A 25,835-nucleotide genomic window follows, 5' to 3' on the forward strand; every position below is an offset into this window, starting at 1 on the left:
ATGCCTTATTTGCTTATTCATTTGACATGAATCTTACTGTTTTTTTGGGTTTTTTTGTGGGGGGGGGGGGTTCAAACATAAGGTCAGCCCTGCTTTCCACAGCCTAACTACACTCAGCTGTGCTTCACCCTCGCCCTACCCTAATCCAACCCAGCCATACCTCATTTCCTTTATAGCATCTCTTCTCCCAGTGTCACTATCCACTAATTGCCACAACCCCTGTCTTTTAGTTAGTAGGTGTGCTTACTTTATTTGGCCATTATAAATATAGCTAGTGATAAGGTTTGACAAGACTTTCTAATTTGTGCTGATATATATCCCACATTCAATATCTGAAACCTCCCTTTTTGCACCAGTAATTGCTTGTAAAGTACTTCCCAAATCACTTGCAACTATTTTAATTTTGAAGACAACCTTCTCTAACAATAATGAAAACCTTACCTTCAATATCATACATGCTAACCCCTCTTACTATCTCTACTTGGTTGTTGCTAATAAATAAACAACCAAGTACTTGTCCAACAAACCTTTTCTGTCTGTTTCACCCATCAGTAAATGGACAAAGCTGGTTGTTCAGGTCCGTCTCATTATTCCTTCCTTACACCCGGAAAACATACATAATAAACTGCAAAATAAAAGATGCCACTACAATCAATGTTAAAACCCGGTAATTTACTGTTATTTTCTTAGGCCTGTTTCTTCCGCTTTCTGGTTACTATCCGTGTAAATCGTGACAACCCATGCTACTCTTCTAACTAATGGATCCCCCAAAAACCTCTTTGTAGGGTATATGAATGTCTGTAACATGAATAACAAATGTCCTCAACTTGAACCGTAGCTAAACCTGCACGATCTGAAAGTACTCCAATTATTGCTTTTTTTTGTCTCATGTATCTTACAGTACTACTTGAAAATTTCCGGCAACTGAACAAGAGATAAAAGAGGAATAAGGCCTTCTAACACTTATAGAGAAAACTGAAGAGCTTTCACCAACAGTAAAAGCATAAAGTAGCTCTGTTCTATAGCAGTGTCCCAGCGGGATTCTTTCACAAATACTGTTAGGAGAACATACGAAAAACACATTAAGTGCTTATTGCATCAGTATACCTTCCTCATATCTCTGCTCATGTATCATCATCATCAGCCCCCTTTTTATCATTTTTGTAAATGGGGTCGGAGTATTGTGTTAACTGTCACCATCTCTCACTCTCTTGATTCATTGCCACAATTCTGCCTTCTTTAACACTCATGCCTGACTGTTGCAGATCTCTCACACAATCCATCCACCTCTTTGCTGGACATCCTCGCTTCCTCTTACCTTCTTCCTGTCTGTTCCAAATCTTCCTCACCAGATTGTCTTCTGCTTTTCTGCACGTGTCCGAACCACCATAATCTGTTCTCTTTGATCTTTTCTGCATTTGGAGCTACTTTGGCTTCTGCTTTCATGTCCTCATTTCGTCATCTGTCCCACAGTGTGCATCCTACCACCTTTCTCAGACACTTAATTTCCATCACTCTGCCTTTACTGCCCAGGTTTCTGTACCATACAGTAATACTGGTCACACCACTGTCTTGTACACCCTTACTTTTCAGCTTCTTTGGCATTCTTCTGTCATAGACTACACCTGACACTCTATGCTAGTTGGCTGCAGCCCCTCTGATTCTAGCTTTGACCCCTTCATTCAGACTTTCCTTCTCCTCAACCACCCCTCCCAGATACCTGAAGCTGTTTACCTGTTCCACTCTCTTCCCTTCTATCTCTGTTCTCAGCTTCTTCTGATTTCTTCACTCTGCTGCCATTTCCACTGTTTTATCTGTGCTTAGTTTCACCCCATGTGACTTCAGTTTTGCATTCCATTTACCTATCCTTTACTGAAGTTCTAGCGCAGAGTCTGCCTGCATTGCCACATCATCTACATACAGCAGCTTTGTTGATCTGTCCTCTCCAACCTGTTTGCTAATGTAGTCCATCACCAGTATGTACAGCAGAGCTGAACCCTGATGTACACCCACACTGACTGGGAACCCCCCTGTGAGGCCAAACACTGTTCGTACTTGAGTCATTGGGTCCTTGTACATAGCCTGCACTAATTCTACTGATGTTTCTGGGACTTTGAACCACCGCAGTAATGCCCAGATCAGCTTTCTTGTGACCATGTCATATGCTTTCTCCAAGTCTAGGAATGCCCAGTTGGCTCTTTCTTCATCTCTAGCTTCTTCTCAACCATCTTACTGCAAACATCGGGTCAGTTATGCTGCATCCTAATCTGAATCCAAACTGGTCATTTCCCATCTTACTTTCTACTGCCCTGCATATCCATTTATCTGGTCATGGTACAGGACACTGTAAGTACAATTCTTGAATTAAAAGGATTTTCACCAGAGTACCACAGAGGTTAGTACTGGACCCTTTGTGATTTTCTCTGTGTATTAATAACCTGCCTTGGAAGTTATGGTCATTACATTATGTATGCACATTACATTATTACAACCAAGGGAAATAGAGCCACACTATTTTAAATAAAAACTTTCAGAATGACTGTTGTACTGTATGAAAGTAGCTTACCAACCACAAACCAGCTATAAATGCACAAAAATCAATTGTGATGCTACTAGTTAACTTATCAACAACACAATGATGCTAGTCGTTAACTTACCAACAACCAGCTACTAACACACAAAAATCAATTGTGATGCTACTAGTTACGCTGCAAAAAATATCATCTGTACATCCTGTCAGTTGATGACCTCACTGCTACTGTGTTCCCTAACACTACCCAGTAAAGGTATAAAGGCATCATTCTCAACCAACACTGATCAGTAGGTAGAAAAAGAATTAAAACTGCTAAAATTCTTTCAGAAAATTGCTTATTGACTTGCACACGAAGCCAGATGTGCAGTAACAGTTAGTACGCTACTGACTTGGGTGTCCCTTGCCAATAATCTCTTTGCTGTCACTATGCAGTACCTAACTCTTACAGTCATCAGATAATGACATACTGAGATTTGCACACTTACCTAACTTAGCACCACTGAAAAGGCTAATTGCCTGTTGCAGCTACTTTTCTGCTTAATACCTCACGATACAAGCTACTGAGTGAAAAAAACAAACAAAAAAAAACGAACTCAAACTATTTAACACTGGCTACTGTTTGAGAAACCAGGAAGGTGTTCTACTGCAAAGGCCCCAGTCAGTATTCGCTATTTGCAAAAAAAAAAGCCTTCTCCAAATGGTCCTTGTGTACTGGAATAGTAAGTCATTCCATTAAATAAGTATTCTTTATTCAGGGAAAAAAAAAAGTTACTGGCATGTGTTAAAAAAGAATAAAAGTGTCACTGCTTAAAGGATGCAGGATAAAACAATGTGAGGCTCAAAGATTATCTGCCTGTCCAGGTGATGGCCTGTCAAATCTGTTTATTTGTAAACCCATGCCAGCTATCTCAGAACAGTGTGTCCCTTTACTCTGGAAAATATCACATGTAATCACCCTACATAAAGGTGCTCCCTCTCCTGACTTCTCCAACTACCGACCCATTACCATTCTCTCCCCATTAGCCAAGATCCTAGAAAAATGCATTAAACAACTCTTTGACCACTTCCTTAGGAACAACCTTCTATCCAACTCACAACATGGCTTCCGTCCAAACACAGTACTAATGATGCTCTACTTAATTTCACTACTAGTATAAACCTCATCAAAAACAAAGGTCAGATAATCTCATCTGTCTTCCTTGATAGTCCAAAACTTTCAATACAGTTCATACCAAATTCTTCTAAACAAGCTTGCTGACTACAACCTCAGCCCAACATCCTTGAACTGGTTTCATAGCTACCTTTCCAATCAGCAGCAGTCTACCAAATGGGAAAACAAACTCTCCCCCCTACTACCAGTCTTGAGTACCCCCAATGATCCATCCTTGGATCCCTACTCTTCACCTTATTTTACCAATAAACTCACTTCCTCTACTCAACTAGCCTGCATCATTCTATACATTGATGACACCTCTCATCTGCTCTGCCCTTACAGTTCATGAACTTCAAGATAAAACACAAAAATCTCTACAAGACATAGACCACTATCCCTCCAACTACCACCTAATACTCAACCCAAGCAAAACTAAGTTGATGATTTTTGGTTACAATAAAACTAGTCCCCACCCCCTTTCTCCATCTACTGCTCCAGTGGCAGAAAAATTTAACTAGTCAGTCAAACTAAACTCCTAGAAGTAACATTAGATGATTGTCTCAAATTTGATAAACACATATCCCTGACGACTAAAAAAGTTCACTGCAAACTAGGCTCATTCTACGGGGCAAAACCTTTTCTAACCAACAATGCCAGACTAGCCACAGCCAGATCCCACCTACTGTCTACCCTCCTTTACTGCTCCCAAATGTTTACCAACCTGCGCAAAACCGATTTAAACAACCTATAAAGCTACTGTAACAAAATAGCTGTTTGCCATTAACCTACCCCATAAATCTCACCAGTGTTATGCCCTTCACCAACTCAACTGGATTGCACTACCCAGCTTATTATCTCTCAACCAACTAACCACTGCTTACAGCATAATCTACAAACCCAACAACAGCCCCACTCTCATTGACCTAGTCCAACAAAATACCAACACTAGATTCCTTAGATTGTCTGAGAAATTAATTCTAAAGGCAACTAAATCCAGTAACTTCTACAGAGATTTCCTCTATTCAAATAAAATAGTCAAAAACTGGAATTCACTCCCGCAACATATCCTAAAAAACCCAGACAATCTCAAGTTCAAACTGCTCCTAAAAGAACACCTTATTAAACACTGGCTATACTAAGTTGTACAGTCCCAGGATAATTCTCCATGTAAAAGTTTTTTTTTTGTTTTTTTTTTATAAGTACACCCTGTTAGTTCATCTGGCACATCACAATATTAATTGGGTAAATTCTCATTAAACTGCATATCCCCGTTTGTGTTCAGAGTTGATGTTACTTCTTACAAAAAGAACAAGAAAGTTGATTTTTCCTGTAAACATATCTATTATGTATAATAATATAAAAAATCTGTCTGGTCTATACAGAATATTACTCTGCAGTGTAAAATGTACTACATTAAGTCTAATAATTGATTTTTTACTGAATTGATTTTTTTTTATTTTTTTTTTTATTTTTCAAACCCAGTCAAACTTCTTTAATAAGGTGCAGCATTGTAAATGTGAAATGTTATTAAAAGTCTACCTACATTTTTTCTGTTCTATTGTTTTCTTTGAATAATAAGATATCGACAAGGATTCAGAAACACACAGATTGTACAAATCATGTTTCTAGCAAGATTGTTGAGTGTATTACGAGGTAGAGATTCAAGGATCTCTGTAGCAGTACAACAGTAAGACGGCTCCAGCAGGGAGTGCTACAGCAGTATCACTGGAGAAAACACAGTATGGGGGTGCAGTTAATGCAGATTAGCCATGGGTGCTTCCCTGAACCTTGTATCTGTATCTCTACTGAGCTATTGAGGGAGCTAAGAGATAAAAATGTAAAATGGTATATGTTCACTGATATCTATTGGAGGAAAAGGGCTGTTAGTCCTTCAGCAGCTGAGTACTGTTTTGGTGTGTGTGTGTGTGTGTGTGTGTGTGTGTGTGTGTGTGTGTGTGTGTGTGTGTGTGTGTGTGTGTGTGTTTTCCTTTACAGCAGTGATGTTCATCGTGTTTCACTGTTGCAGTCATTACTCTTGGGTTATCCTGCTGGCAGGCTACCCGCACTTGGCCAGAATTCCAAAGTCTAGGTCCGGTGTCGGTTGCTCTCACCTCTTCCCTGACGTCAGTGCACCAGGGGTATAAAAGATGCAGCCAGCGCCATTTTCTTTAGTCTTTCTTGCCGCACGGTGCCCGAAGCAAAAGCAGTTCGCAAGTGCCGGTCGGCCGACTCCTGAGATTTTCAAATCTGAATTTCAGAACCGAAGTCTTCATTAAAGCTAAGTACCCCGTTGGGGAAACTTTTTTCTTGCTCCAGTCCGATGTCAGAAAAAGTTAACAATTGTATTTCTTGTGAGAAGCAAATACCTCATAAGGATTTTCACTCTTACTGTATTCCTTGCCTAGGCCCTGATCACAACGTTGCTAGCTGTCGGTTTTGTGCTAGATTTAACCAACGCATTATCAAGCGTCTGTTCGATTTTGCATTTCATTACTTTGGCCGAAGATTTAATTATATAATGCCGGCGGAACAGCCGACAACCGGAGTTTACAAAAAAATGCAAGGACAAGGATAGGCATCCGAAGTCCAAAACCGACGACGAAGCCTCTTCTAGGCCAGTCGCCGGTTCTCAGTGAGGCGCTTTCGCAGCCCCTGGCGCCCGCTACCTCAGAGCCACAGGCCGCTACCGACTCCCATGTGGAGCCGACTGGGCCTCTGGAAACTCAAGGTATTGGACACTCGGAAATCAATCCCTCAGATGGGTCCGGAGCCGCTGAGCAGGCATCGGCTTCTGAGGGTGTCTTCAGACCTACACAACTATATGTTAAGCCATCCTCAGCTTCAAAGACAAAGACTAAAGCAGCTCTAAAGACAAAGACACAAGTACAGCATTCTCCTATTCAGACTTCCATGCCTAAAAAACAGATGCTCAAAATGGCCGAAGACCTAATTACCTTGATCAGGGTCTCCCATCCCCCTCCTGATAAGAGGCCTAGGCAAGAGACAGAGTATGATTCTTCTGATCAGGTTTCTGTTTCCTCTGATTCCTCTTCTGAACAGGATTACTCCATGCTTCCCTATGAGGATTCTGATGCTGAAGAATCCATTCCTTCAGCCTCTCCTCCTGAGGACTATTCTTTTGGGGAAACACTGCATACTATGAGGGAGCATTTCCACTGGGAGAGCCAAGATTATTCTGAATCTAAGAAAAGGCTCAGAGACTTTCTGCTTCTTCCTCAGCATAGACCCCTTGCTATTCCACTTGTTCTAGACATTGTAGATGGTGTATTTTCAGAGTCCGGACTGTTCCCTGACTCTTTACCCCCTGCACCTGCTAAGCCAGACAGATACTATAGGGTCCTGGATTCTCATAAATTTCTATATAAAAACCCCGCTGCTGACTCAGAAACTATATCTCAGGGTCCCAAGGGGGTTAAAGCTTCCACTGCAAAAAACCCTGTCCCCTCTGATAGGGATTTTAGGGCTCTAGACAGATGGGGGAAAAAAGTTTACACTTCTGCTACCCTGGCTGTATGGGCTTTAAATTGTCAGTTTCATATGCTTAAATATCAGCAATATTTAATGTCACTACTTAAACAGAAAATGTTGACAAATACTGAATGTTCAGAGAACAAGGAATTGAAAGATTTATTCCATGCAACTGAACAAGTGGGAAAGCATACTTTGCAATGTGGTTATGATTCACTGGAGGCCTCTTGCAGGGCCGTTGTTACAGGTTCTGTTATTAGAAGGCATGCTTGGTTAAAGGAACAAAATCTGCCTGATCATGTTAAAGCAAAATTATTAGATGCACCATTACAGCATGATACTTTGTTTGGTACTAAAGCAGAAGAGGTGTTGAAAAAAATGGAGGATAAAGCAAAATCCATGCAGACAGTCAAGGATTTCTTACAGGTACAGCCACCCAGGTTCAGCAAGAACTGGCCTTCTAAAAATTGGTCCTTTCCAGTCTCAGACAGACCACAAAGAGGCAGATACAGGCATCCCAGAGGCAGATCTCAGCCCCAAGGCTCATACAGGCCTAAACAATGGGGTGCTCCTACCTCCAAAAGCGGAGAAGACAAATCACAGCCTTACAGGAAACAGTCCCAATGACTTTCCTCTACCAGTTCCAAACAGTTTTCTTTTGACAGCCCCTTAGGGGGAAAACTAGCACTTTTTTCATCAAATTGGCAAATTGTTACCCAAAACAAATGGGTCTTGAACATAGTGTCCCAAGGCTACAGGTTCCATTTTCATACTCTACCAAGGTCAAAGGGCATGCCAGACCTGCCACACAATCAATGGGCAGAGGCACAAAAACAAATTACAGCCCTCATGGACATGAGGGCCATTCAGCAAGTACCACAACAAGAGCAGGGGCAAGGATTTTACTCCAGACTTTTCCTAGTACCGAGGAAGGACAAAATCTGGAGACCAATTCAGGACCTGTCTATACTAAATACGTTTCTGGAAGTTCCAAAATTCAAGATGTTGACTCTTCAGCAGCTAATGCCCATGCTGGGCAAGAGGGCTTGGCTTGTAACTTTGGACCTAAAAGAGGCATACCTGCATGTCCCAATCAGACAATCTTGCAGAAGATACCTCAGATTCATAGCTGGCTCAATGCATTACCAATTCTCTGCACTGCCCTTTGGCTTATCTACTGCGGCCAGGGTCTTTACAAAATGCCTGGCACCAGTAATTGCATTTTGCAGACAAAAAGGAATTCAAATATATCCCTACTTGGACGACTGCCTAATTCAAGCAGAGAACAAAGACACTCTTTTAAAGCATCTGGCGTTTGTAAAAACGTTACTAATTGGCTTAGGGTACATAGTAAACGAAAAGAAATAAAAACTAGTGCCCTCTCAAGAGATAATATTCCTGGGTGCAAGCTTAAATACAACTGCCCAGATGGCTTATCTCACGCCACACAAACAAAAACAACTGACTGCTTACTTCAAGAAATTGACAACAAAAACACACCTATCTGCAAGGAAAATCCTGCAGGCTTTGGGTTTTATGGCATCCTGCATTCTACTAATTCCATATGCCAGACAGGAAACTACAATGGTATCTGAAAAGTGTTTGGACTCAGCATTGCCACAGCCTGGAGACAGTAATTGCACTCATTCTCTGCCTACAACAGGAGTTTCGATGGTGGGCAGAAGCCTGTCACCACAACAAGGGTCTGCCATTCAGTTTACCCACAGCCAGACAGACACTGACAACGGATGCATCAGATTATGCCTGGGGGGCCCATATGGCAGGAAAATGTATTCAGGGCACATGGCCTGCAAACCAGAGGCATCTTCACATCAATCAAAAAGAGATGCTAGCTGTTCAAAATGCCCTGACAGCTTTCAAGGACCTGCTTCATCCAGGACAGTTACTGATAAAGACAGACAACACTACGGTCATGTGGTACATAAACAACTAGGGAGGTACACATTCCTACCCCCTCTGCAGACAAGCAATGACTTTATGGGACACAGCATTGGCTTTTCAAGTTCACCTGCAAGCACAATTCCTGCCAGGAAAAACAAATACTCTGGCAGACGAACTAAGCTGAAACCTCATGGGTCCCCACGAATGGAAACTGGATCCAGAAGTCTTCAGGATGATAATAAGGAAATGGGGATGCCCAGACATAGATCTATTTGCCTCCCCTCACAACTGTCAGTTGCAGAGATTTTGCACAAGGATTTACCACAAGCAAGCATGGAAAGTGGACGTCCTGTCATTCAGCTGGAACAATCTAACAGTATATGCTTTTCCCCACTGCCTCTCCTTCCCAGAGTACTCCTAAAGGTCAGACAAGAGAAGCCAAAAATTATTCTGATTGCACCAGACTGGCCATGCCAGCACTGGTACCCAATCCGAAAGAGCTTGTCTCAAGGTCCAGCATGGATATTGCCTCAAACTTCTCACTTGCTGACCCAACAAAACAATCAGATCCTGCACAGCCAACTCAGGACCTTAAATTTGGCAGCATGGCAGATAATGTAGCCATTCAGAACACTCCTCTTTCAAAAGCTGTTATGGATGTTATCTTGGAGGCCAGGAGGCCCAGTACCAGAAAATTTTATGCATAAAAATGGAAGAGATTCTGTGCTTGGAACCAGGAAAAAGGCATTGACACGTCTGTACCAAATATTCCTCAGATTTTACAATACCTAACTGAGATGCTGAACAAAGGCCTTTCTTTCTCATCAATTAAGATTCATGCCTCTGCCATTTCTGCACATTACAATACGGAACCAACCTATCTTTTCTCATCCTTTAATAAAGCAGTACCTCAGAGGGGCCAAAAACATTAGGCCTCCAAGGAGAGCACCAATTCCAGCCTGGGACCTCAATTACGTTTTGGAAAAACTCACATTGCCTCCTTTCGAGCCAGCATCAACAGCAGATATAAAATTCTTACCCTGGAAAACAGCTCTGCTCCTAGCCATAACCTCTGCAAGGCGAGTCTCGGAGTTACAACCACTCATGGCTGTGGAACCTTTCATCATTTTTCATCCAGACAGGGTTTCTCTGAGGACAAACCCTACATTTATGCCTAAGGTGGTGTCCAGTCTGGCCCTCAACCAAACCATTCACTTGCTTACCGTTTACCCAAATCCACAGAACAAGGGTGAGAAAATTCTGCATTCTTTGGACATACACAGGCAGTTATGCTTCTACTTGGACAGAACTAAAGCTTTCAGAAAGACTGAGCAAATTTTAGTGTCATATGCTGCAGGATCACAAGGAAAGGCTATCTCAAAACAGACTAATTTCTAAATGGATAGGCCATTGCATCCGTTTCTGCTATTTTCAACATGGCAAATCAGTGCCTAAGGGCATTAGGCCTCATTCCACCAGAGCAGCAGCCACTTCAGCAGCCTTCCTCAGAGGAGTACCAACCAAAGAAATCTTAGAGGCTGCAACTTGGAGTTCAGTGCACACTTTTACAAAGCACTACCACTTGCCTCTCTACTCTAAGGCCAGCTTCAAGAGAAAAATTGCACAGGACACTAAGGATAATCACAAGGCTTTCTTTAGTTATGTTAGGAACCTGGGTGGGAATTCCCAGATATGCTCAGAATTAGTCCAAAATGATAAAAAATACACCGAACCCACAGACATTGCCAACATCCTAGCTGACAGGTTCAGCGCAAACTTCTCCCCCCTCCCCACCAAAAGGGCAAATATCTATCCCAGCAGAGTGCTGCCCCCCTGACATCTCAGATGCTCAGGTAAGAGCTGCCCTCTCCAAAGCAAAAAACACAGCATCAATGGGACCAGACGATGTCCCGGGCTGCGTCCTATATGAACTCCAAGAAGAACTATACCCAAACATAAAACTACTGTTCAGTCTCAGCCTTACTACAGGATATGTACCCAAAGAGTGGCGTACAGCAACAGTGGTCCCTCTCCACAAAGGTGGTGCCTCAACGGATCCTGGAAACTACCGCCCCATAAGCCTGACTAGCTTGGTCTGCAAAGCTATGGAAAGGATCATCATGGACCTCATAAATAAAGATATTGGGGACCTACCCAGTTCGGCTTTAAGGGCAGATCCTGCCTCTTAAACCTGGTCGATTTCTTTGAAACAGTCACCAAGGCCATTGACGAGGGGAAGGTGGTCCACACAGCCTACCTGGATCTCGCAAAAGCCTTCGATACAATACCCCACTCAGGCATTATAGATGAGCTCACCAGCTTAAACATAAACCCCTATGTCACTAGATGGGTTGCAAACTGGCTCAAGGACAGAACCCACATGGTTAGAATTGCTGGAGCCATGTCAGACTCCAAACCAGTTACAAGTGGCGTCCCACAAGGCTCAGTCCTGGGACCTCTCTTGTTCGGTATATATTTCTCGGAGGTACAGGCCAACACGGAAGGACTGTGGCTGACCAAGTTCGCAGATGACTGCAAAGTGGGCGCCATAATCGACTCTCCAGCCGACACAAGCATCCTACAAAAGGGCCTCATAGAAACAGACAACTGGTGCCAGAGCCATGGCCTCAAGCTAAACGCCAAAAAGTGTATAGTCATCCCCTTCGGCAAAAACAAAGTGCCCACAAATTACCACATAGATGGTAATCCATTAAGTATGGAAGAAGTAATTAGGGACCTGGGGACCCAAGTTGATAGCAATCTCTCATTCGACAACCACGTGGCCAAAGTGGTTAGAAAATCATTTTATATAGCCCACCTAATCATGAAGGAATTCACATCTAGATCAGGGGAGGTCATCGTGCCTCTTTACTCATCCCTCATCAGGCCCATAATTGAGTACAATGCCCCTTTTGGGATGTACCTTACCAGACACCTGCAGCAACTGGAAAGACCCCAAAAGTACCTCACCAAGAGGATCAAAGGGCTCAAACAGATGCCATATGCTGCCGGTTAAAGAAACTCCAGCTCTACTCAGTGGCATACCGCCTGCTCAGAGGCGATCTGTGCCTGACGTATAAAGCCATGTCCAACCTGGAATTAATGGACATGCTGCACCTCAGAAAATCCAAATCCCATTGAGCTACACGCTCGAGAGACTTGAACCTCAGCACTGAAATAAATAGGACATGCTGGAGGGACAGATTCATAACCCAGAGGCTCCCTTCACTCTGGAATAAAATCCCAGTCCAGGTTAGGCAGATTCCCTCATTGACTCTCTTCAAAAGGAATCTTGATGAGTGGGTGGGAGATCGTAGATTTACTCTGGGTATCACTTCTGTGTCACTGTTAGACAGAGGCACAATATACTAACCTCGAAAAAGGGCATAGCAAAATTCATTTTAAAATGGGTGGCGAAAGCCAAACACACTCTGGCTAGGCTTGTAAATGCCCTAGGGCAGATAGCCTAGTATGAACCTATGAATCATTAAGGACCTTTTCCCTAGTGATAGTAGGGGAGTTATATTTGATGATATTTCCTGAGGGAAGGTTGAGGGGCAGAGAGGGGTAAAGTTGGAGCTGTATTTATCAGCCAATGAGATTTGCTATATCTTATGGCTCAGTGTAGGTGGCTCCAATTACAACATTATGCTCTGACATTACCAGGGCTGTATTTTCTACACTAAATCCTTCACTTTGCAGGTAATCCATAACTTCAGTTTCTGTTTCTTTAACCTCTGCATTACTAATCCTCTTTTCTACCTCCCCCTTTGTTTTCTTATTTTTTGTATTGTTAAATGTCCAATATCCCTATGCCTTCGCCTGTGTTTCTCTTCAAATATCTTTAGTACTGCTCTTTTTGTATTGATTAGTTTTGCTTTCTCCTTTGCATAGATATTGCACCATATTAAATCTCGTCTTCTTCCCAATGTCCATATTTCTTCTTCACATGTCTCTTGCTGCACGTTTCTCCCTCCTTTGTGGACTAATTGTTCCATCATGCTGTGATATAACCTGTTAGACTTTCCATGCTAAATCTTTCACTTTGCAGGTATTTTTTACATTCAACTTCTGTCTGTTTAACTTCTTTACTAACTTCTGTTCTATGTTCCTCCTTTGTGATCGTATGATTTTGTTTTCTGAAATTTTCCATATCTGGGTGCCTTTGATTATATTGCTCTTCAAATATCTCTGGAGCTGCTTTTTTTGTATTGATTAGTTTAGCTTTCACCTTTGTAAAAATATTGCATCATTTCAGATCTCACTTTTTTTCCCATGTCCATACTTCTTTTTTATACCTTTCAAAAATCTCTTAAGTTTTGTTCTTTATATTTTCACACTTCCTGTATGTCTTCTTTTTCCAAATAGCCCAAAGTTTCTTTGTCTACATAATGTTTTTCATGGAACTGTTGTATTAATGAACACAAATTTGCATTTGAAGCTTTTCACACAATGTATTTTTCTTTCCTTTAATTTCTGTCCTACTTTGTTGAATATCTTCTATCTGGAAATTCTGGGCTTCTTGCATAATAGTAACAATACATATTAGGTTCATAGGTTCATAGGTAGGTACTAGGCTATCTGTCCAAGGGCATTTATAAGCCTAGCCAGAGTGTGTCGGCTTTCGCCACCCCATTGATTAATTAACTGATCCTCTGTCAAGCAGAGCCAATGAAGTGATGCCAAGGATGTATTTTCTGTTACCCATCCACTCGTCAAGGTTTCTCTTGAAGAGTGTTAGTGAGGGGCTCTGCCTGATGTAATTTGGAATTTTGTTCCAAAGCATGGGGAGCCTCGGTGACAGGAATCTATCCCTCCAGCATGTTCTATTTATTGTTGTGACGAGGTTTAGCTCACTAGAGCGAGTGGCTCGCAGTGACTTGGATTTCTTTAGGTGGAGCATGTCCATCAGTTCTGAGTTGAACATGGCTTTGTAAGTCAGGCAGAGATCACTTCTGAGTAAGCGATATGCCACTGAGTACAGCCGGAGTTTTTTCAGTCGGGCTGCATAGGACATATGTTTGAGGCCAGTAATCCTCTTGGTGAGGTACTTTTGTGGTCTTTCCAGCTGTTGGAAGTGTCTTGTGAGGTACATCCAAATAGGGCATTGACCTCTATGATGGGTCTAATGAGTGACGAGTAGAGGGGCACTATAACCTCTTTATTTCCAGATGCGAACCCTTTAGTAATTAGATGGGCCACATAGAAGGAATTCCTAACTACTTTGGCAATATGATTGTCAAAGGAGAGATTACTATCTTCCTGGGTCCTCAGATCTCTTATTACCTCTTCTGTATTAAGGGGGCTGCCACCTATGTGGTAATTCGTGGGTGTTTTGTTTTTCCCAAACGAGATGACTATGCATTTTTTGGCATTTAGCTTGAGGCCATGACTTTGACACCAGGTGTCAGTCTCAGTAAGGCTCTTTTGGAGGATGTCCTTGTCAGCCGGAGAGTCAGTTATGGCTCCCAGTTTGCAGTCATCGGCAAACTTGGTTAGCCATAGTCCTCCTGTGTTTGCCTGTACTTCTGAGAAGTATATGCTGAACAGTAGGGGTCCAGGACCGAGCCTTGCGGGACACCACTTGTGATTGGTTTAGAGTCGGACCTGGAGCCCACTATTTTTACCATGTGTGTTCTGTCTGTAAGCCTGTTGGCAACCCATCTCTTGACGTAGGGGTTTATGTTCAGCCTGGTGAGTTTTTCTGTAATACCTGAGTGGGGAATGATGTCGAAAGCCTTGGCGAGGTGAAGGTAGGCTGTGTGAACCACCTTTCCCTCATCTATTGCCTTGGTGACTGCCTCAAAGAAGTCAACCAGGTTTAGTAGGCATGATCTGCCCTTAACAAAGCAGAACTGGGTCGGGTCAAGTGTTTGGAGGTTCCCAATGTCTTTGTTAATAAGTTCCATGATGATGCGCTCCATAGCCTTGCAGACCAGGCTAGTCAGGCTTATGGGGCGATAGTTACCAGGGTCAGTTGTGGCCCCTCCTTTGTGGAGAGGAATAACTGTTGCTGTTGCGCCATTCTATGGGCACGTAGCCTGTGGAGAGGCTGAGGTTGAACAGCGTGTTTAGGTGGGGGGTTAGTTCGTTCTGTAGTTCGTGCAAGATGCAGCCTGGGACACCATCTGGTCCCATTGACGCTGTGTTTTTGGCTTTTGAAAGGGCTGTTTTCAATTCTGCTTCTGTGATTTTTGGACACTACACTTTTCTGATATTGTTGTGGGCTCTTTTGGAGGTGAGAGGGGGGTGAAGTTTGCACTGAATCTATCTGCCAGGATGTTGGCAATATCAGTAGGTTCAGTATATTTTGCGCTATTTTGCAGTACTTTAGTGCATATCTGCGAGTTGCCACTTAGATTTTTAACATAGCTAAAGAAGGCTTTGTGGTTATCTTTTGAATTCTTGGCTATTTTTCTTTCGAAGTTAGCCTTGGATGATTTCATGAGGGACCTTAGTTTCTTACTGATACTGATCAGGGATGACTTTCCTTCTTGGGATTTGATTTTTTTCTGAACTAGATGTTCATCGTGCATACAGCTGCAGTCATAACAGATGGGTTCTCCTGCCGTCAGGCGGGTCCTCGGTCGGCCGAATTCCAAAGTCTAGGTCCGGCGTCGGTTGTTGCCGCTTTCTTTCCTGACGTCAGTGCGACAGGGGTATATAAGACACAGCCAACGCCATTTTCTTCAGTCTTTTTTGCCGCGTGGTGCCCGAAGCAGAAGCAGTTCGCAAGTGCCGGTCGGCCAGCTCCTGAAATTACGAAAATTTGGAAACCGAAGTCTTCTTTAAAGCTAAGTACCCGTTGGAAACTTTTCTTGCCTCAGACCGATGTCAGACAAAGTTAACAATTGTATTTCTTGTGGGAAGCAAATACCGCATAAGGATTTCCATTCCCTCTGTATACCTTGTTTAGGCCCAGACCATGACGTCTCGGGCTGTCGCTTTTGTGCTACTTTCAATAAACGCACTATTAAGCTTTGGGCGGAGTTCGCCCAGCACTTTTTTGGTAGAGCTTTTAATTATAAAATGTCGTCGGAGACTCCGACTACTGTTTTGTCCAAAAAACGCAAGGACAAAGACCGACACGCGAGGTCTGCGGTCTCCACTGACACCACGCCAAAACTGACTACACGTGCTCCGGTTCTCAGCGAGGCGCCTACGCAGCCCCTGACTACCGACGACACTTCTCTGGCGGTGTCTTCTGTAACCGAGACCGCAGGTTCCTCGGCCCATACCCTGACTACAGCTACCGAAGCCACTGTGAGTGTTGAGCCTCTTAATGTGGACAGGTCCACTTCCACCCATGGTGTATTCAGACCTTCTTCTTCCTTTTCCATAAAGGCCTTTACTAAGTCTAAATCAGCCATGCATTCCAAGAGGCCTGTTGCACAGGGCCCATCTCCAGGCCCCATGCCTAAAAAGCAGATGCTCAAAATGGCTGAGGATTTAATTACTCTTATCAGGGGTTCCCAACCCCCACCGGACAAGAGACCCAGAGTGGAGGAAGATTCTCCCTCTTCTGACCAGGGTTCCATTATTTCAGAACATTCTGATGAAGAGGAACATTCGTACTCCCCTTTTGAAGATTCTGATGCAGAGCAGTCCATCCCTTCTGTATCCCCCCCAGAGGACTTTTCTTTTGGGGAAACCTTGCATTCCTTGAGGGAACACTTCCATTGGGAAGGCCAAGATTTTTCAGATTCCAAGAAAAGACTTAGGGAATTTCTTTTTCTACCTCAGCACAGACCTCTGGCAATACCTCCTGAGTTGGACATTCTTGATGATGTTTACTCGGACTCGCCTTAATCCGGATTCCCTGCCTCCTGCCCCAGTCAAGCCTGATAGGTACTACAGAGTTCCTAACTCACACCAATTTCTTTACAAAAGCCATAATGCTGACCCAGAAACCATTTCTCAAGGCCCCAAGGGAATGAAGGCCTCTACTGCTAAGAATCCATTACCTTCCGAGAGAGAGTCTAGATCCTTAGAAAGGTGGGGGATAAAGGTATATACCTCGGCCACCCTAGCCATGAGGGCCTTAAATTGTCAGTTCCATATGCTTAAATATCAGCAGTTTCTGTTATCACAATTAAAGAATAAAATGTCACAACCTGAACAACCAGATTTGAAGGAGTTGCAGGATGTGATTCATAGTGCAGAACAAGTGGGTAAACACACCTTACAATGTGGCTATGATGCTCTAGAGGCCTCAAGTAGAGCTGCTGTTACATGATCAGTCATTCGTAGACATGCCTGGCTTAGGGAACAAACCTTGCCTGATCATGTTAAGGCTAAACTACTAGATGCTCCTTTACAAAAGGATGTATTATTTGGTACTAATGCTGAGGAGATACTACGGAAAATGGAAGAAAAAGCTAAATCTATGCAAACTGTCAAAGCTTTTCTACAGGTACAACTACCACGTTTTAGCAGAAATTGGCCTTCAAAAAACTGGTCCTTTCCAGCCACAGACAAGCCCCAAAGAGGTAGATACAGGCGCACAAGGGGCAGAGGACAATCTCAAGGATCATATAGAGGCAGACAGTGGCAATCTCCAGCACCAAGAGGTGGCGAAGACAGTGCACAACAATACAGGAAACAAACCCAATGACTTTCCCCTTTGCAGGAGAAGCAAGGCTCAGGTGGCAGCACCCTTGGGAGGAAAGCTGGCATTATTTTCAAAAAATTGGCATATTGTCACAAAAGACAAATGGATCCTGGACATTATAAACAGAGGCTACAGATTTCATTTTCATGCTCTTCCAAAAATGAGAGGCATGCCGAACCTGCCACACAATCAAAGAGCAGAGGCTCAAATACAAATTTCAAAGCTCATGGACATGAAAGCTATTCAAGAGGTACCTACTCACGAACAAGGTCAAGGTTTTTATTCCAGACTATTCCTGGTACCAAGGAAGGGAACCGACTGGAGACCCATTTTGGACTTATCCATCCTAAACACATTCCTACTCGTACCAAAACTCAAGATGCTCACCTTACAGCAGCTTCTTCCCATGCTGGGCAAGGAGTCTTGGCTGGTAACATTGGACCTCAAGGAGGCATACCTGCATGTCCCAATCAGACAAAGCTGCAGAAGATACCTCAGATTTCTTGCAGGTTCAATCCACTATCAATTCTCTGCATTGCCCTTTGACTTATCTACTGTACCCAGAGTATTCACGAAATGCCTGGCATCAGTAATTGCCTACTGCAGACTTCAAGGGATACAAATTTACCCTTATTTGGACGATTGCCTGATCCAAGCGGACAGCAAACACATACTTCTGGAACATCTGGCTTATGTAACATGGTTATTGCATTCTCTGGGATACACAGTCAACAAAGAGAAATCCAGGCTAACACCATCTCAGAAAATAATTTTCCTGGGTGCCAACCTGGACACAAACACCCAGATGGCCTATCTTACGCCAGAAAAACAGAGGCAACTAACTCAGTACTTCAAGATGCTAGCAATTTGTACCAGGCTAACTGCAAGGAAAATCCTGCAGGCTCTGGGCTTCATGGCATCTTGCATTCTTCTAATCCCATGTGCAAAGTTGCATATGAGGAAACTTCAGTGGTACCTAAAAAACCTATGGTCTCAACACAGCCACAGTGTGGAAACAATATTACCACTAATTCCATGCTTGCAAAAGGAATTTCTATGGTTGGCCCAAGCGTGCCAAACAAACACAGGTCTACCATTCTGCAAGCCTCAAGCAAATCAAGTCATCACAACAGATGCCTCAGACTACGCCTGGGGGGCACACATGACAGACAGGTGCATTCAGGGCAAATGGTCCCAAAAGGAAAAGCACCTTCACATCAATCAAAAGGAAATGCTAGCAGTAATAAATGCTATTACAGCTTTCAAGGACCTCCTGCATCCAGGGCAATTATTGATAAGAACAGACAACACCACAGTAATGTGGTACATAAACAAACAAGGAGGAACACATTCATACCCCCTGTGCAGGCTGGCCATGCCACTTTGGAACATGGTTCTGGAATGGCAAATCGACCTTCAAGCACAGTACCTGCCAGGTTTGGAAAACACGCTGGCAGACAATCTAAGCAGAAATATGACAGACCCACATGAATGGAAGTTGCATCCTCAAGTGTTTACAAAGATAATCCAAGCGTGGGGAAGGCCAGACATAGATCTCTTTGCCTCCCACAAGAATCATCAATTGGCAAAATTCTGCTCAAGGACATTTCATCCAAAGGCCTGGAGAGTGGACGCCCTTTCTTTCAGTTGGGCAGCAAGGACAGTTTACGCCTTCCCACCTTTGCCTCTACTGCGCAAGGTGCTCTTGAAAGCAAGAGCAGACAGACCAAAGATGATACTGATTGCTCCAGACTGGCCAAGACAACACTGGTACCCACTCCTGAGGAGCCTAACACATTCTCCTCCCTGGACCCTACCTCTAATGCCTCTTCTCCTGACTCAGCACAGCTACAAAACTCTTCACAGTCAGCTGAAAACACTCAATCTGGCTGCATGGAAAATTCCTTAACACCACAACAGACCCTACTCTCCAAGGAGGTGCAGGATGTCATTTTGGAGGCCAGAAGGCCATCTACTAGAAAAGCTTACTCCGCAAAATGGAAACGGTTTTGCGCTTGGAATGAGAAAAAGGGCCAGGATCCTAGAAAACTAAATTTGCCTCAGATATTACAGTATCTAGCTGAGCTGTTGAACAGTGGACTTTCATTTTCCTCCATCAAAATCCATGCCTCAGCCATTTCTGCAGAATACGACACTGATCCACCCTTATTCTCTCACCCACTCTTAAGGCAGTTTCTCAGAATATAAGACCCCCAAGGAAACAACCAATACCAGCCTGGGATCTTAATTACATTCTAGAAAAATTAACATTGCCTCCCTTTGAACCAGCTGCCTCAACAGATTTGCAATATTTGTCCTGGAAAACAGCTTTCCTTCTGGCTATTACCTCAGCTCATAGGATCTCGGAACTACAAGCCCTCATGGCTGTGCAGCCCTTTCTCATCTTCCATCAGGACAGGGTTTCCCTACGAACCAACCCGTCATTTATGCCTAAGGTAGTATCCAGGGTAGCTTTAAATCAGGCCATACACTTACCTACCTTTTACCCCAATCCTCAAAACAAAGGGGAAAGGCTGCTACATTCCTTAGACATCCATAGACAGCTACGTTACTATTTGGACAGAACAAAGCCTTTCAGGAAATCAGAACAACTCTTTGTATCCTGTGCTGTAGGAGCTCAAGGGAAGCCAATTTCCAAACAGACAATTTCAAAATGGATAGGCCACTGCATACGGTTTTGTTACTCCTTTCATGGCAAATCTGTACCTACAGGCATCAGATCCCACTCCACAAGGGCCACAGCTACCTCTGCAGCCTTCCTCAGAGGAGTCCCTACCAAAGATATTTTGGAGGCAGCCACTTGGAGTTCTGTGCATACCTTCACTAAACACTACCACCTACCTTTATACTCCAAAACTAGAGCAGGCTTTGCCACTGCTGTGTTGCAGGGCATTCTGGCTCCTCCCAGTTCCACCTAGTGCCTACCACCCTGTGCGTAGCTTTGGGATTCTACCCATCTGTTATGACTGCAGCTGTATGCACGATGAACATAGTACAGTTTTGTACCTACCATAAATGTAGATGTTCGAGTGCTAATACAGCTGCAGTCCAGGTTTCCCTCCCTCCTTCCCCTCTGGGTACAGACCTAGTGGCTAACTCCTCATCTTTACAACCTGATTGGGTTATCCTTCTATGGTGTATTTGCTTGCAACTACTGATTTTTGATTATATTGCATTGCATGATTATATATAATTTATATATATATATTTTGCCTTCCTTCTGGGGGCACCTGACATCTGGGGCAAGAAAGACTGAAGAAAATGGCGTCAGCTGTGTCTTATATACCCCTGTCGCACTGACATCAGGAAAGAAAGCGAAAACAATCGATGCCGGACCTAGACTTTGGAATTCGGCCAACCGAGGACCCACCTGACGGCAGGAGAACCCATCTGTTATGACTGCAGCTGTATTAGCACTCGAACATCTACATTTATGGTAGGTACAAAACTGTACTTTTCCTCCTTCTATTGTATATAGCCTGTTTATTGCAGGGGTCCACCAAACTGGTTTCTTCCTCTTAGAGGAGTGAGTCTTGGTTTTGCTAGGGATGGCACAATCCATGCATCCTTGTAGGTGCTCATAGAGTGCATTTGTAAAGGTTTCTGCATCTTGGGCAGCATTATCCTTTAGCGTGGGGGCTGTGAAACTTACCACCTCTGTCTTAAGTAAGGTGAAGTTTGCTTTAGAAAAGTTTTTTACTGTAGTTTCCTTAGTTGGGGGTGGTGGTGGGGTGTGGATATCCAGAGTGATTAGTTTATGGTCTGATCTAATCAGTGACGGGTTGACCTCCGGTGTGGAACACTTGTCGCCCATGTTGGTGATGACCAGGTCCAATATGTTTTCACCTCTGGTAGGGGAGTTTACCAGCTGATCCAGGGTGTTTGAGTTGATGAATTCCAGGAAGCGCTGAGCCTGGGAATTTGTACTCGAGTAGTTTTCCCAGTGAATGGTAGGGTCATTGAAATTGCCCGATATCAGGATGTTCGGTAGGACCTTCATGTTTTCCAGTGTCTCCAGAAAGGTGGAGTGGTGGTCCTGGGTCATCAAGGGTGATCTGTAGCAGGCCACAATTTGCAGTGTAGATTTGCCCGATGTTAGTTGCACATGGATGATCTCAGAGGTGTCATGCTGCACCACTAACCTGGAGGTGTAGGTATCCTTGATGAATATGGATACACCCCCTCCTTTTATGTTTCAGTCCGTGTTCTGTGGCCGAAATGTGTGGTATGAGTTGTAGCCCAGTAGTGCTGGGGTGCTTTCTGGAGCCTTGAACCAGGTTTCAGTTACTGCACAGATGTCGACGTTCTCCATACTGAGGAGTGCGTTGAGCGCATGCATTTTGAGATTTAAACTCCTGGCATTGAGTAGCATAACCCTCAGTTTTTTGTTAATTGTGCTGTTTACGGAGGTGGGTTTTACTTTTGAACCTTGCCTAAAAAAGGCACTATGGGGGCAGCAAGAGTCTTTTGCAAAGCAATGCGGCTTGTTGAGCATGTCGTTCCAGGCTGACAGACACTGGATCCCCTTTGAATGACACCAGAAGCTTAGCCAATTGTTGAAATTGATCATTTTTTTCTTTATACTGAGGTGTCATTCTTGGTGAGGGCAGGATGCTACTCAGGGTCAGGGTCATACTAGCCTGGGCTACATGATCAGAGAGCTCTTTTCATGTAGTCCAGGGAGGTAATGTCTCAGGTCATTCACACCAACATGAACAATGACAGAGTCATATTTGTACTTGTTCTGGAGTGACCTGAGTGCTTGTGTTATGTGACGGATTCTGGCTCCCAACAGGCAGCTAACAATAACCTTCTGCTTGTCCGGCCTAGTTAGTGGGACGTCAGTGTGCATGACTATAGAGTCACCTATTACTATTGTGTTAGGTATGTTATTTCGCCTTAAGGGCTGTGATTGTGCATCACACTGATTTTGTGTTTTGTGTGTTGTCTGGTTTGTGACGGGAGGTGCAGATTGTTTGGGTGTCTGCTTTGGAGGTCTCTGATGCTTTTGCAGGTTTTTATTTAGAGCCTCCGAGTATGCTTTTGTGTATTTATCTGTATTTTTTGCCAGTGCTGTTTTAGTAGGTCTGTGTGCGGCTGGAGGTGTGGTGCAAGTGTTAACCTTCTCCTCTTGACTGTCTGTTCCAGTCTTGGGTGGAGACAGCTTAGCTTCCAGTTTGGCTGTATAATTGCATCTCTCACATATGTTAGTGTTTTGTGGTAGGAGGAGAGGGTTGTCTGTGTGCATGAGGCAGTTGTAACATTGCCTCAGGATACCCAGATTCACCAGCTGGACTGGAGAGTGCACCTGAAGTTGCTCTTTGGTCATGTCTGAATAGTAGGTTGAGCTGCTTAGTCGCTTGGTTGGTGAGGGGTGAATAAAGAGCCTTGCCCTGCTGGGCAATCAGTGTCAGGGTATATTAGTGCTTGCTATTAGGTCTGAGCAAGTGCTGGGCTGTAAGATGCTTTTTGAGTGCTTAGGTTGAGCATTAGACTAGTTTCAAGGGAAAAACTGAAGAGGAGACTTAGTGGAGCCGGGAATAATTTAACCGTAGCTAACCGGCACTGCCCGATGCGCAAAACTGTGCAAACGCGGTTTTTATAGTAGGGAAATGAGAGAGAGAGAAATTAGCCCAAAATGGCCAATAAACTACTAACTTCTGGGCTGGAACCACTCCTCCAGGCACAGATGGGTTGCTCAAAACTCCCCTCTCTCACAGGTGAACAGAGAAACTTCCTTCTATCCAAGTAAGGTATGGGCAACTCAGAAATTAGTATCACAGCCCTGAATTCAGCACTAACCTGAAAACTGGACTATACTAGCTTAGAAAAGCGGGAAACAAGGATTTTTTTTTCTTATCCTCAGTAGTCTACTAGATCATCTTTATAGCTCTTTTTTGTCCTGTCAGTTTTTGTATTTTTTGTGCACAACTACTTCCTTCTACAACAGGGGGGGGCATCCTCCCCCTGGGCCTAGTCTATCCTCTGTCAAGTGAGAGTTAATCCCAAAACAATAAGTAATCTGTTGTATTTGTAACATATGACTGGTGTGTTTCATGCTGTTTGATACATATTAATTCTATCTTACTCAAAATTTACTGCAAACATGAAAAATCACTGCATGTCTGCAGTTAAGCAGACATTACAAGAGAGCTATCCTGACTTCAGAGAACAAAATCACATGTGGTACAAATGCGATAGGTGGATTGCCTCTGTTTCTCCTATCTGCATGCTGTTTCAGTGAAACTATGTGCTACATTCATGGTTCTCTGTACTCCTATATATTCAGGATAGGCATATCTATTTGAATAGTATCCCATAAAACATTAGAGACTAGGAGGTGTACTGTAACCTTGCTTTTACCACCACTATGTTTGCTTTGTTGTGCTTATTCCAAGACCTAAAGATTCTTGCTGCATCAGTCAATTCTTTCCTTTGTAATTCTTCCTACAGGCTTCAGAAAAACCTCCGCTGAAAATGGGTTTCTGACCCAGCCAGACTTTCCTGGTCACCAAATGTCAATAAATAAATAATAAATATATATCTCTAATATTATCTGGTTTGATACAGTGGCATCTGTTTTTACTTCATTGTTAATACATATCTGCACTCATCATGATGGTTCTCCATTTTACTGGGCAAAGTGTAACACTGATGATTTGTTGGAGGATTATTGAGTGTGCATTTCAATTGTACATCTTGGTCATTGCTGAAAAGATCCTTTTTGGATCAGATTAATTTGCCAAGTTACCAGATAATTAAATAAAATAAGATTATTGCAAAAGTTAGCGTTGCTGCCTCACAACACTTAGCCCATCTGTTTGGTTCCCAGCTGGGGTGTGCCCTTTCTTTGGAGTCATGCCCTTCATGTATCTGCATGAGCTTTCACTGGTGTCTCTGGTCTCTTGTCATATCCCAGGGTTATACAAGCATGTAGTTTAGCAGTCCTGTAGATTGTCATTGGGTGTGACTGTGCTTGTATGCCTTGCAATGGACTGGTATCCCATATAAGACTAGACTTCCATTTTGTACCTGATGTTTACTGAGGTAGGTGCCAGCTACCTGTGAATATGAAATAGATCAACCAGGTAACACAAATAAATGAAAATAAATATTTTATGAAATCTAATATTATATTCTTGTTGTTTTCCAGCAATGTCGCAGGCAGTGCAGGCGAATGGAACCCAACCACTAAGCAAAACATGGGAGCTCAGTCTGTACGAGTTGCAGAGGACACCGCAGGTAAGGTGTTCATTTAACAGCTTTGGTTCATTGCTTTCCTACTGAATACTGTGTCATTCCCAAAGAGAATTATGTTGCAGTGATTGGTAATAAAATGAGAATTTATTCAGAGTAGTGAATGAATTTTCAGTAGATGTTTCTAATAAAAATTAGACATATTGCTGTGTGGACCGTACACATTGCCAGCTTTTCCGGACTCATCTGCATTGATGCTTCTGATCATAACAACACTTCTTTTTTTGCCACATTTTTAGAAGCACTGTAGGTCTTTGCTGTGGCAACGTGAAAGCTCTCTGTGGTTTAAAAGCTGCAGTAATATAAATTGATTTTCTTCACATATCTGAATTTCATGAAAGGAAACACCTGGATGTCTAAATCATTGCTGGCAATTTAGCATAAAGGGTTAAATCAATGACCTGTTTATTAGCTCCCTCCTGCAGTTCTCAGTGTAATAAAGTCAGTCCAACATTTGCTTATCATGTGATCAAACAGGTGACACAGGCAGTGCTGCAGTGAGTGTACTAGTTAACAAGCAGACATGCTGACATTAGTCCATATCTGTGCCCCTCCCTGTATCCCCAGTGTTGGCAGGCTTTCTCCCACACCCCTGAGCTAATGTATGCTGACTTCACAGATGTATAAATATGGAGAAAGCAGAAGTACAGGGAACTGACAAAAGCTGTACTGTCACACGTTCAAACCCTGCACTTGCAATGCATTCCCCTTACAAACACCAACCAGAGTCAGCAACAGTACATTCTTACACAAAACCCCCTCCTAAAAGACAACAAACAACAAAAAACTAAAACTGTTCAATCAAATCACATTAGACATAATGCGCACTTGACATTTTCTTACATTAAACAAACAGGAAGAAAAGTTTA

At 43.3% G+C, this 25,835-nt stretch overlaps 1 protein-coding gene across 2 annotated transcripts in view; it reads left to right on the plus strand.

The window, feature by feature from the left end:
- The window catches only part of RNF2 (ring finger protein 2), a 722,585-nt gene that overhangs the window by 501,561 nt on the left and 195,189 nt on the right, over positions 1-25,835 (plus strand). For both annotated transcript variants that reach the window (XM_044085309.1, XM_044085308.1), the window contains one exon: positions 24,863-24,951. In XM_044085309.1, coding sequence (XP_043941244.1) covers positions 24,865-24,951 — 87 coding nt within the window. In that variant the 5' untranslated portion in view covers positions 24,863-24,864. The remainder of the gene's footprint in view (positions 1-24,862; positions 24,952-25,835) is intronic.

This window comes from Protopterus annectens, chromosome 10.part0 (assembly GCF_019279795.1).
Source record: "Protopterus annectens isolate FY-2018-M chromosome 10.part0, PAN1.0, whole genome shotgun sequence".
NCBI classification, from domain to species: domain Eukaryota; kingdom Metazoa; phylum Chordata; order Ceratodontiformes; family Protopteridae; genus Protopterus; species Protopterus annectens.